The 12,593-nt window shown below is 40.4% G+C and overlaps 2 protein-coding genes and 1 long non-coding RNA gene across 4 annotated transcripts; 2 read left to right on the top strand and 1 right to left on the bottom strand.

Moving 5' to 3' along the window:
- The first annotated feature begins 5,526 nt into the window (after nt 1-5,526).
- Nucleotides 5,527-6,934, top strand: LOC116013309 (serpin-ZX-like). Its single transcript, XM_031252991.1, has 2 exons — nt 5,527-5,922; nt 6,119-6,934. The coding sequence occupies exons 1-2, from the start codon at nt 5,527-5,529 to the stop codon at nt 6,932-6,934; spliced, it is 1,212 nt and encodes a 403-aa protein (XP_031108851.1).
- Nucleotides 6,935-7,679: 745 nt separating this feature from the next.
- Nucleotides 7,680-9,434, top strand: LOC116013298 (serpin-ZX-like). Its single transcript, XM_031252979.1, has 2 exons — nt 7,680-8,093; nt 8,424-9,434. The coding sequence occupies exons 1-2, from the start codon at nt 7,698-7,700 to the stop codon at nt 9,432-9,434; spliced, it is 1,407 nt and encodes a 468-aa protein (XP_031108839.1). The 5' UTR covers nt 7,680-7,697.
- A 171-nt stretch (nt 9,435-9,605) lies between these two features.
- LOC116013835 lies at nt 9,606-11,384 on the bottom strand. Of its 2 annotated transcripts, XR_004097290.1 has the most exons (3): nt 11,077-11,384; nt 10,424-10,728; nt 9,606-10,353 (listed from the first exon to the last, which is right to left on the bottom strand). It is a non-coding gene; the product is annotated as an uncharacterized LOC116013835 (long non-coding RNA). The 2 variants fall into 2 exon arrangements; XR_004097289.1 differs by having other exon boundaries at nt 9,606-10,728; nt 11,077-11,379.
- Between the last annotated feature and the right edge of the window lie 1,209 nt (nt 11,385-12,593).

The raw sequence follows: 12,593 nt of genomic DNA, 5'->3' as shown, positions 1-12,593 counted from the left end.
ACGGTCGTGAGGGGTTCAAGAAACGGGAAGCAGATTATGACAACGGTAGTCCACCATCAATATGACCTCGGGGAATCATCAAACAGAGCTGAAGAGGATGCTGCTTTACTTGGAGAACCACCCGATCTTGCCAGGGTCTTTACTGACAATCTGGGCGTTGAGGATACAACTATGGACGATGACACTGGCCAAGAAGGCCAGTTCGTTCCTGTTCTATGAGTGTTTTTGTGCAATTGTGCACTTTTTTCTTGTTTTTGCTGGTTTTTAATGATTATATTAATTTGGAATTGTCAAGGTGCTGCCTCTAGGGCTTTTAGGCGCACCTTTAAACATTTTTGCAGAGAATATTCTCCAGAGATTGCATGCCTGCTCGAACCCAAAGTTTCGGGTGACAGGCTAACTCTATTTGTTTTGATTTTGGTTTTGATGAATGGGTTAGGGTTGAAGCGGTTGGATTTTCGGGTGGTATATGGGTCTTTTGGAAACTACCACTACAGGTAGAAATCCTAGGCACACACCCACAGTTTATTAACTTGCAGGTGATGGAACAAAACTCAACTCCTTGGGTTTTCTCAGCAGTGTATGGGAGTCCAAATCCATCCCTTCGAAAAAGTTTGTTTTCTAACCTTACTTTGCAGGCCTTTACCCCACAAACCCAATGGTTAGCTTGTGGGGATTTCAACTCTGTTATTAACATCAGTGAAGTATGCAATAAGGAGCACTTTAACTCCACCAGATGCACAGACTTTAGGGAGTGGATATTCCGGGAAGGCCTAATAGACTTAGGTTTCAGGGGCTCAGTATTTACATGGATGAGAGGAGTCAATTCTTCAACATTTAATGGAGCCCGTTTGGACAGAGCCCTATGCAGTGCAGATTGGAGACTTAGATTTCCAGACGCTGAGGTAGATCACCTGCCTATAGCCAATTCCGATCATGCACCATTGCTTATAACAACAAATCCTCGGCTGAGAGCTAGAAATACAAAGAAGTTTAGATTCAATATGGTTTGGACAACTCACAAGGACTTTCTAAACTGCATTCGAAAGGCATGGAGTACAGGTAATGATTTAGAAACTAACAAGAGGTTAACAGCAGAAGCCTTGACAGATTGGAACGTCAACACATTTGGTAATGTGTTCCAAAGGAAGAAACGACTACTAGCTAGAATTAAAGGGATACAAAACTGCCTTACTCAACAACTGACCCGAAATCTCATCAAGTTAGAGAAAAGGTTGAGGGAGGAACTTGATGAGACACTAGCGCAGGAGGAGATTTTATGGTACCAGCGGTGTAGAGAACAATGGATTACATCCGGGGATCGGAACACCCGCTACTACCACACGGCCACCTCAGTCAATAAGTCACATACCAGAATTGATAAGCTCAGGACTGAGAATGGGGAATGGCTGACTAACGAAGGCACAATCAGAAGTTATATTCGCAATTACTTCAGTCAGCTCTTCTCGAAAAATAGAAATAGCAGGCCCCAACCTTTTATTCAGGGTCATTTTCCCAGACTGACAGAGGAGGATTGGAGGGAAGTGAACCGACCATTTGAGCCAGAAGAAATCAAACAAGCTCTTTTCGAGATGGACCCTTGCAAAGCCCCGGGCCCCGACGGGTTTACTGCTGGCTTCTACCAAAAAGCCTGGTCTATTGTGGGTAATGAAATATTAGATTTTGCATCTGAATTCTTCTTAACAGGCACCTTCCCTACAGGCACGAACGATACAGTTATCACCCTCATTCCAAAGGTGGCCTCCCCTGAATCAGTCAAGCAACTGCGGCCGATTGGGCTTTGCAACGTGTCATACAAGGTAGTAACGAAAGCAATGACAACCAGGCTGAAGGATATTTCTAAGAAATTAATTGGGCAACACCAATCAAGCTTTATACCAGGACGACAGATCGCAGATAACATCATAGTTTTCCAATAAGTACTCAATTCCATGCGAACCAAAAAGGGCCAAGTAGGGTGAATGATAATGAAGATTGATTTGGAAAAGGCATACGACAAGCTGTCTTGGGAGTTCATTGAAGAATCTCTCTCGGATATCGGCTTTAACGCAGCTTGGAAAAGGAACATTATGAGCTGCATTTCAACATCAAGACTGGCGATCAACTGGAGTGGACAACAATCGGATTGGTTCAGACCTTCAAGAGGAATAAGACAGGGAGAACCTATCTCCCCCTTACTCTTTGTTTTATGCATTGAAAAACTTAGTCATCTCATCCTTGATTCTGTGAATTCGGGTAGGTGGAAAGGTATTAAACTGACTAGACATGGTCCTCATTTATCGCACTTGTTTTTTGCAAACGATATGGTGCTATTCGGAGAAGCTACAATCGAGCAGGCCCAGGAAATGATCTCATGCCTAAGGATCTTCTGCGATCACTCAGGCTAGAGCGTAAATACTCAAAAGTCATCACTGTATTTCTCGAAGAACACACAAGCCGATCTACAACATCAACTGGCCAATATGACTGGAATCCCGAGAGTGGATGACTTGGGAAAATACCTAGGTATTCCATCGATCCATGGCAGACCAAAGAAAGACACGTTCGCAAGCCTGATTGAAAGAATGCAGAACAGACTAACGGGCTGGAAATCAAAGACCCTTTCTTTTGCGGGAAGACTCGTTCTCGCTCAATCTGTACTGTCAGCGATTCCTTTCTATGCAATGCAAACGACGACCCTTCCGGTTGGGGTAACCAAAGCTATGGAGCAGCTTATCAGAAACTTCCTATGGGGCAGCTCAGCAGACGCAAGAAAGAGCCACCTAGTTAACTGGCTGACGGTCACCAAAAGTAAATCGGAGGGCGGACTAGGCCTTCGCAGACTTGACTCCATGAACGAGGCATTCCTAGCCAAACTTGGATGGCGGCTGTCACAGGGTGAAAATGGTCTATGGACACAGGTGCTAAAGGCAAAATACTCGGTCACATCCCAAGACTTTACAACCTGGAAACCGAAATCAAATATGTCGGTCGTTTGGAAAGGTATCTTGAAGACAGTCCCTATTCTATTAAAGGGAAGGGCAAAGCTAATAAGGAATGGCTCCAGCACCGCCTTTTGGCGAGACAGATGGGTAGGGGACTGCCCTCTCATAGACAAGGCAACATCATTAGTTTTCCTTCCAGACCAATATAGATCAGTCAGGTCCTATTGGAGCAGAAGAAGGGGATGGAAATGGGTTCAATTCCAACATCTCCTCCCGGAATCAGTTCTGAACGAGATAGCAGCCATCATAGTTGAGGAAGATTCAGAATTGGAGGATCTCACAGTTTGGAGACACGAGACCGCAGACTCATTTTCGGTCAGCTCAGCTTATGACATAGCGTGTAACCATTCTACTATGTTAGAAGCAACTAAGTGGAATGCCATATGGAAACTCAAAATTCCAAGCCGCATAAAGACGTTTCTATGGCTATCCCGACATGAGAAAATTCTGACGAATAGTTTGAGAACCCGCAGGGGTATGACAGATGATAACAAATGCCACATGTGTAGGGACAAAGCAGAGGATGCTGATCACGCTCTGCGGAAATGCCCAGCTGCAGATATGCTCTGGTCCAGAATATTACCAGTATTCCATGCAAATACACTGAACTTATCATTTAAAGAATGGTTGGATTGTGGAATATCCAATAAGGGCAGCCGATCCAAACCTACGAGTGATAATGTGACATTCGCGACATTGATTTGGTGGGTGTGGAAGTGGAGAAACGAGGCCATTTTTAGAAACACAACCCAACCCCTCCTCTCCAAGATTGCATGGATTGACTCCCAGGTGAAGGAAATAACAGCAACCTTTGAAAAAGGTCCAAATTTGCTACTCTCAATTAATTCATACAAATGGGAGAAATTAGCATGGTCTAAGCCTGAGGAAGGTATGATCAAGATTAATTTTGACGGGGCAGTTGATCCCAGAACAAGCAGTGCAGGTTGCGGGGGGACCATAAGGGACTCCCAAGGGTCATGGAAAGGAGGATTCATCTGCAACATAGGGTCCTGTCCACCATTACAAGCTGAAGCATGGGCGCTACTCAGAAGTATACAAGTAGCAAATCACATGGGATTCAGAAATGTCACCTTCGAAGGTGACTCCATGGAACTTACTGCTGCAGTGAACGAAGGGATTATCAACAATAGCAGAATTTGCAACATCGTCAGAGCCTGCTATCAAGAGCTAAGGCAGTTAGAAGCTTGGAAGATTACTGCCATACCATGTGAGATCAATGCTCCGGCAGACCGCATGGCAAGCTTTGCAAAGATGCATCCAAGAGGTATTCACATCATCAATGACCCTCCGGAGAGTATCCTGGATCTGCTTGAGTTCGATAGCTTAGGATTCCCACAATGGCGTTTAGCGTATGGCTCTAACTGAGACCTATGTATATCACTTGGGTTTCCCCCCTCCATCAAATATTAAAAAAAAAAAAGACACACTAGTACAAAATCAATCATATACATGTGAAGAATCTGCGTCTGAAGTTTAAACACCATACGCGTAAGGTGGGGTGATCGGCATTGCATCGTTGTGTGTATATAATTTAATAAAAAATGTGTGTTTATATTATTAGATATTCCGTAATAAACAATTAATACCACTAATAAATGTTCCTTAAAATAAAAAATAAAAAATGTGTGTTTATATTATTATATACTCCGTAATAAACAATTAATACCACTAATAAATGTTCCTTTAAAAAAAAAATCAAAATCAACTTATATTAAAGCATCAAAATGAACCGAATTACAATAGGCTGAGAATGTATTAACAAAACATGGCTAGTCCTAATCTGCCCATTGTAATAAATGGACCAAGCAGAGTTGACTCACTCAAATTGTGTATAAATTCCAGACTCATTGATCTATTTGACACCTCTAGTCAATGGTGAAAACCAATGCTGTTTGTTTTCTCTTCCTTTTTAGTTAAACTTGTCTAACAGTGCTTTAACGATAAAAGCTCTAAAAACTGCCATAAATTGTATACGGTCCCACTCACCGACCCACTTTGACGAGTTTTATACATTTATGGCCCATCAAAATTCGGTCCCATTCCGCCGACATGCTTTAATGGTAAAAACTCTAAAAACTGCCATAAATTGTTCACCGACCCACTTTGACGAGTTTTTATACATTTATGGCCCATCAAAATTTGGTCCCACCCGGCCGACGTGCTTTTACAATAAAAGCTCTAAAAATTGCCATAGATTGTATACGGTCCCACTCACCGACCCACTTTGACAAGTTTTATACATTTATGGCACATCAAAATTCGGTCCCACCCGTCGACGTGCTTTAACAGTAAAAGCTCTAAAAACTGCCATAAATTGTATATGGTTCCACTCACCGACCCACTTTGACGAGTTTAATACATTTATGACCCATCCAAATTTGGTCCCACCCGACCGACGTGCTTTAATGATAAAATCTCTAAAAACTGCTATAAATTGTATAGGGATTTTAAAGAAACCTAAGAGCAGTGCACGTCTTCTTCCCACCAGAGGTAGGCAAACATGGACGTTAACCGTGAATCGATCAAGAATCAGGTGGATCTTTCATTAAAGCTAGCGAATCACATCTTCTCTACAGAGGCCGGAGGAGATTCCAACCTAGTTTTCTCTCCTCTATCCATTAACGTCATCTTGAGTCTCATTGCCGTTGGTTCAGATTCCCCAACTCGCGACCAGCTCCTCGCTTTTCTAAAGTCGGACTCCACCGACGACCTCAACACATTTTACTCTCAGATCGTGGGCTATATACTGGTAGACGGCAGCCTTACTGGCGGCCCAAGCTTGTCGGTGGCAAACGGTTTGTGGATGGACCGGACTCTCCCAATAAAGCCTTCATTCAAGCATGTGGTGGATACTGTTTATAAAGCCGCATCTGAATCAGTTGATTTTCGGCACAAGGTAAGATTCTTAGGGTTGATTTAGTAAGGGGGAAATGAGAAAAATGAAAAACTTCTTTAATTAAATTATTATTTTTTTAATTGAAAAATATGGAGTAAGGATTATTCTTCATGTTTTTAGAATTTGGAGAATTCATTTAACCTGATCATTAATTATGACAGAAATTAAAGTTTGACAGATGTTGTTGATTGTCTAGGCAAGCCAAGTGGTTGATGAAGTGAATTTGTGGGTTGAAAAAAAAACTAAAAGTCGTATCAACCACATACTTCCTCCCAGTGCAGTTAACAATAGAACACGGCTCCTTTTTACAAGTGCATTGTATTTTAATGGAGCTTGGAGAGAGTTTGATGCATCGATGACGAAGGATCACGAGTTCCACCTCCTTAATGGAAGCTCTATACAAGTCCCCTTCATGAGCAACTATTTGAAGCAATCTGTGAAAGCATTCAGTGGTTTCAAAGTCTTAAAACTATCTTATAATCGAGGCAATGATTATAAGGAGCGTCGTAGTTTCTCCATGTCCTTCTTTCTGCCTGACGCCATGGATGGACTGCCATCTTTGCTGGAAAAAACGAGCTCTGAATCTAGCTTTATAGAGCGCCACCTCCCTACCCATATGGTTTCAATGGGCAAGTTTCTGATCCCAAAATTCCAAATATATTTCCAGTTTGAAGGTTCAAGAGTTCTGGAGGAGCTTGGGGTGGTGACGCCGTTCAATCCCACGGGTGGGGGTCTGACTGAGATGGTGGATTCACCGGAGGGTTCTGAGTTGTATGTTTCAAAAATCCTGCACGGATCGTTTATTGAGGTTAATGAGGGAGGAACAGAAGCCGTAGGTGTTTCATTTGGTGTGATGTATACATGTTGCATGGTAGAGAAAGAAGATAAGACAGACTTTGTGGCTGACCATCCCTTCCTGTTTGCTATTCGAGAAGATTTTAGTGGTGCCATTCTCTTCGTTGGGACTGTGCTTCATCCCCATTATATGGGGGTGTTCCCAAACGGCCAATAGTCGATAGCTGATTGGTTTAGCTAGTAGTTGATGGTTGTTTGTCTTAATTGTTTGACTAATTTGATTGTATTAATGAGTTATAAAATTGTTTGATAAATTAGCTATTTACTGGTAACTAAGTAGATGTAATCATGTAAAATGACATTTAAAGGCATGCGTGTATTGTCTGTTGAATAAGAAATTTCAATTACAACCAACCAAACACCCCATTAATTCCCCGAAATACAATTTCATCTTATCTTTGCTGATGTAAAAGATTTAATTACCGAGTTTTCTGATGTTTTCATCTCTGAGGAATGATTTATTTGTAACGTACTGATCTTGAGTAATGATATTCTTATTTTTGTTTTAAAAAAATTATTTATGGTAAAAATAATTTTTGTGGAACTAAATTTCCTACGTTAACAATAATTCAGGGACACTAAAAATGCCTTTTTCCCTAAATTCAATCTTGGTTTAATGGCCATTGCGCAATCTTGGTTGGTGAATTACGTTGCATTAGAGTACACCTTTTTCAGTTTTCAAAAAAAGAGTACACCTTTTTCATTGTTTTCATAAGATGTGTTTAGTCCCCCCTCATAAAAATAGCAAGATGTGCTTATAAATTTTATGACGAGGAACGGTGGAACTTGGTCATTGTCAGGATTGCCTAGCTATCCGCTTTAACGATAAAAGCTCTAAAAAACTGCCATAAATAGTGTTGGGATGTTGAAGAAACCTAAAAGCAGTGCACGTCTTCAATTCTTCGTTCCCCGAGGCAAACATGGACGTTAACAGTAAATCGATCACGAATCAGGTGGATCTTTCATTAAAGCTAGCTAAGCACGTCTTCTTTACACAGGCCGAAGGAGATTCTAACCTAGTTTTCTCTCCTCTCTCCATTAACGTCATCTTGAGTCTCATCGCCGTCGGCTCCAATTCCCCAACTCGTGACGAACTCCTCGCTTTTCTCAAGACAGACTCCATCGACGATCTCAACACATTTTACTCTCAGATCGTTGACAATATACGTGTAGACGGCAGTCTTACCGGCGGCCCATGCTTGTCGGTGGCCAACGGTTTGTGGATCGACCGCACTCTGCCGTTGAAGCCATCATTCAAGCATGTGGTGGACACTGTTTACAAGGCCACTTCTGAATCCGTTGATTTTCGAAACAAGGTTTGATTCATAGGTTTAATTTAGTAAGAGGAAAAATTAGAGAAATGAAAAACTTGTTTCATAGAATTATTATTATTTTTAAATTGAAAAATATGAATTGTTCTTCATATGATTTTAGATCTTAGAGAATAACTATTTTTTCTTAAAATTTGGAGAAATGAAAAAAATATATATGAATGAATAGTAAATTCACACTGTAACAACATTTTTAAAATAGAAAAAAATAGAGATTTGAGGTAAACAATTTGATCTGGTTAACCTGTTGATTAATTATATATACATATATAAATTAAAGATAAGTATGATATGATGTTGTTGTTGATTGTCCAGGCAAGTGAAGTGGCTGATCAAGTGAATTCGTGGGCTGAGAAAGAAACTAAAGGTCTTATCAACAACTTACTTCCTCCCAATGCAATCGACGATACAATAAGGCTCATTTTTGCAAGTGCACTGTATTTTAAAGGAGATTGGTCTAACAAGTTTAATGAATCGAAGACGCAGGATCACGAATTCCACCTCCTTAATGGGAGCTCTATACAAGTCCCCTTCATGAGAACCTGTGAGAAGCAGTATGTGAAAGCATTCAGTGGTTTCAAAGTCTTAAAACTATCTTATAATAAAGGCAATGATGATAATAAGCGTCGTAGATTCTCCATGTACTTCTTTCTGCCTGACGCCATGGATGGACTGCCATCTTTGCTGGAAAAAGCGAGCTCTGAATCTGGGTTTCTAGAGCGCCATCTCCCTACCAAACTAGTCTCAGTGGGAAAGTTTCGGATCCCAAAATTCCAAATTTCTTTCCAGTTTGAGGTTTCAAGAGTTCTGGGGGAGCTTGGGGTGAAGGTGCCGTTCAATCCCAGGGGTGGGGGTCTCACTGAGATGGTGGATTCACCGGTGAGTTCCGATCTCTATGTTTCCAAAATCCTGCAAAAATCATTTATTGAGGTTAATGAGGGAGGAACAGAAGCCGCAGCTGTTTCGGTTTCTTTAATGCCGCCTGGAGCAGGTTTCAGGATAGAGAAAGAAGATAAAACAGACTTTGTGGCTGACCATCCCTTTCTGTTTGCCATTCGAGAAGATTTTAGTGGTGCCATTCTCTTCGTTGGGACTGTGCTTCATCCTCATTATAAGTCAAAAAACCTCTCTTCAAAAACCACACCAGCCCTGCCGCCCCCTTGTGTAATCTGGGAGTGGCCGAAGAGTATGGGATCTTTGGGGTCGTGGAAGCAATCTCTTAAATCCTTGGATGGGTCGGAGAATAAGGAACTTTTAGAGTGGGATTTAGCTGAAATAGAACGATTATTTATGTCAGTTCCCAACTCTAAAAAGATGGATGTTTGAACTCCGATCCATTTAAAACTGCAAGAGTTATTGGGATCAATCAATTAAACACTTTTTTTTCTTTCATCAAACGTTTATTATCTATTAAATAATATAAATAATTTCAAAAAAAATATTCATTATTCAATGAAGACAATATTTTATATATTCTAGAGAAACTGACACTTTTTGTCACGAGCAAATAATAGATTTTGTAGAAATAATTCTTAAAAAATCAAATTCCTCACTTTAACAATAATTGTCGATTGATCGATCAAGGACAGACTAGTACAAAATCAATCATATACATGTGAAGAATATGCATCCGAAGTTTAAACACCGGACGCTTAAGGTGTGGCAGTGACATTTTTGTAATTAAGGTGTGGCAGAGACATTTTTGTAATTAACGTAAGAGCCACGTGCAGATTTGACTTTTGGATTGACCGTGACTCAAATGTGATCTCTCTTCTTTCCGGTGGACATTACATTTTTAAATAACCGAGTGGAGGAGCATTACTGGGAACAACAGGTGTCGAAACAGATGAAGAAACATAAGCTTTTGTCCAAGAGCTAACACAGGTATCCAACAAGTCCTCAAAACCAGTCCAAAGTTGAGTAACCATTGGGTATTCACAGAACAAATGTCCAATAGTTTCTGCTGCTGTCTCACACAGACAACAACCTCCATACTAATAAATGTTCCTTGGACAAATAAGAAGTAAAGCCTTAACTTCTAGGCATTGAACGCATGCTTTTCCTTGGACAAAGAAAAAAGGAAGACTGGAAGACATCAAAAGCTGATCTACGCATGATTGATTGCTTGTCTGATTGAGGGCAGCATGGTGAAGTCGTATCGAGAAGAAGAAACTAAGGCTGCATCATATTTCAAGTCCAGTGTCACATATGTCATTTGATATGTGCAGTCTGTTTCGTCTTTTTCCTATATGTATATAAGTCAGTAGTTGTTTTCCTAAGATCACTCTATTGACCAATGATAATACACTTCATACTTTGGCATAGCTTCTGTAACCATATCCCTCAGCTTAAAAGGATACGAGTCTGCGACTCTGCCTCCACCCCGCTTATGCTTCCACCTCCGCCTGATGGTCGGTCGCCGCCTCGCTGCTGCTGTTACAATTGCAGGTAAGTGTAAGCATTAACAATATAAGACTAACCTCCAGCCATAGTTGTCTTTAGAATTGCCTTTGCTTGATGCTGTTGTATGTGTTGATAGTGTCAGTATTCTTGCAAAGTGTCTGGTAGAATGGCTCCCACTTGTCTCAGGTTCAATTTAGATGGTGTATCAAGCAGTAACCTGCGCAGTGAGGGACCCTTCTTATATAGCCTATTGAACCATCAATATAGGCTTTTGTAACGGTTGTAACAACAACCGTTACAATATCTGATTTTAATATACCATATTATGGCTATTGAAGGCCATTCGTTTAAAAAAAAAAAAAACAAACAAAAAATGAGGTGAATGGGATTCTGACCGGCAAACCGTGAAGGATTTGGACGGCCGCCGGTACATCCCCATTTTCCTTTCCGGCGACCACAACTGCCATTGGGCGGCGGTCGCCGTTGGTTTTTCCTTTTTCGGCGACCTCCATGATGGCGGTGGCCGAACAGAGAAACAGTTTTAAAAAAAAAAAAAAAAAAAAACCTGTTGTATCTCCGTTTTTGGGCTTCGTTTCGCGTTTTGCTCTTCGATCCGGTGATGCCGGCGGCGGCGCTGGGTCTTGCGTCCGGGTGGAGAGCGGCGGCGAAGCAGGCTTCGGGCGAGAAATTGGCGATGCCGGCGATGAAGCTTGAAGATGACGCGACTTCGTTTCGCGGACGGCGGTCGCCGGACGGCGGAAGGCGGCGTCAGCGCTGGCTTGCGGCACGATTCTGCCGGGGCCGTTCCCTTTCCGATCGTTTTTTCTCTCTTTGTTTGCGTTGGCTGCGGGAGTTTAATCTCAAAGCAGCTAGGTTTTTTGGTTTTGTGTTTCTGCAACTTGGGTCGGATCCACTTTTGGGCCTGGCCCTTTATTAAAAAAAATGTTTTAATTGGGCCTTTTATATACTATTCTGGTTTATCATATGTATATACTTTTGTTTAATTATATTGGGCCTTCTACTTAACAATGCATATATTATTTTTATTCAATATACAATTTGTTTTGAAAATTATAGTCTTTAATTGAAATTTTCATTCAAAATTGCAAATTGAATTTAAATTATATTATTTGTTATGTTCATATTTATTGAATTGCTATAATGTTTTGTGCAATTTCTTGTATAATATGAACTTTATGTTATTGTAATATGCGTTTTATGTCCATTAGCATAATATTTATTTTTTAATTATGCAATTTTATTTTATGCCTTAGAAAAGCATATTTAAGAATTAGTGAAATTCCTTAAGGTTATTGGACTTTAGCATATTACATAGTACATATAGTTTAGTACAACTACAGTAGTGCCTGAAGGTAGTACGTTAAGTTCAAAGTTCACCTATCCTTAAAGCCTTTTTCTAAACCGTGAACATCGTTAACACCTTCAGAACAATTTTGCTATAATGTGAAATTGCATGACCCGGGGAAAGTTTCTTGGGAAGCAAACTTGAAAATTAGCCAATGTGCTACAAGTTCCCTTGAAATCCTACTCTGTCTAAGGAGTTGGTTTTTAATGGCCTTAGCTCAACCAACTTTCCTGGGAGTATACTTGGGAATTGCATATCATGTTAATTGCATAATTTGTTTTGCCTTTTCAAAATCTATGCCGATGCGATAGTACACTTTTAGTTGATTAAGGAGTAGCCACAGCATCCTTAATTTAATTAACATTGTACATCAAGTTTTTCCGAAATCGCATAAAGTTTAGGCATCAATTGTGATTAATCATACTTAATATAATGAAATTTAGCCCACAGGCAATTTTGTTATATTTATATGATTGATCAGGTTAAAATACCAAACTATGACCATAATTTAGCCCACAGGCAATTATGTGTCGGCATATAGTTTTTGGTAGTTTTTTAACATTGAGAATAGAAATTCAACCTTGTACCCATCTCATTTCTATTCTAATTTTACAAGGTCCATTTTGCGTAAAAATTTAGCCCACAGGCAATTTTTATTGCATTCGGATTTTGGATATGCATCATTTACATTGGTAATGTATGCAATTCAATTCTAT

Source organism: Ipomoea triloba, chromosome 1 (assembly GCF_003576645.1).
Source record: "Ipomoea triloba cultivar NCNSP0323 chromosome 1, ASM357664v1".
Lineage (NCBI taxonomy): Eukaryota > Viridiplantae > Streptophyta > Magnoliopsida > Solanales > Convolvulaceae > Ipomoea > Ipomoea triloba.
The sequence above is the reverse complement of the archived record's forward strand: the minus strand, read 5'-3'. Positions and strand labels throughout refer to the sequence as shown.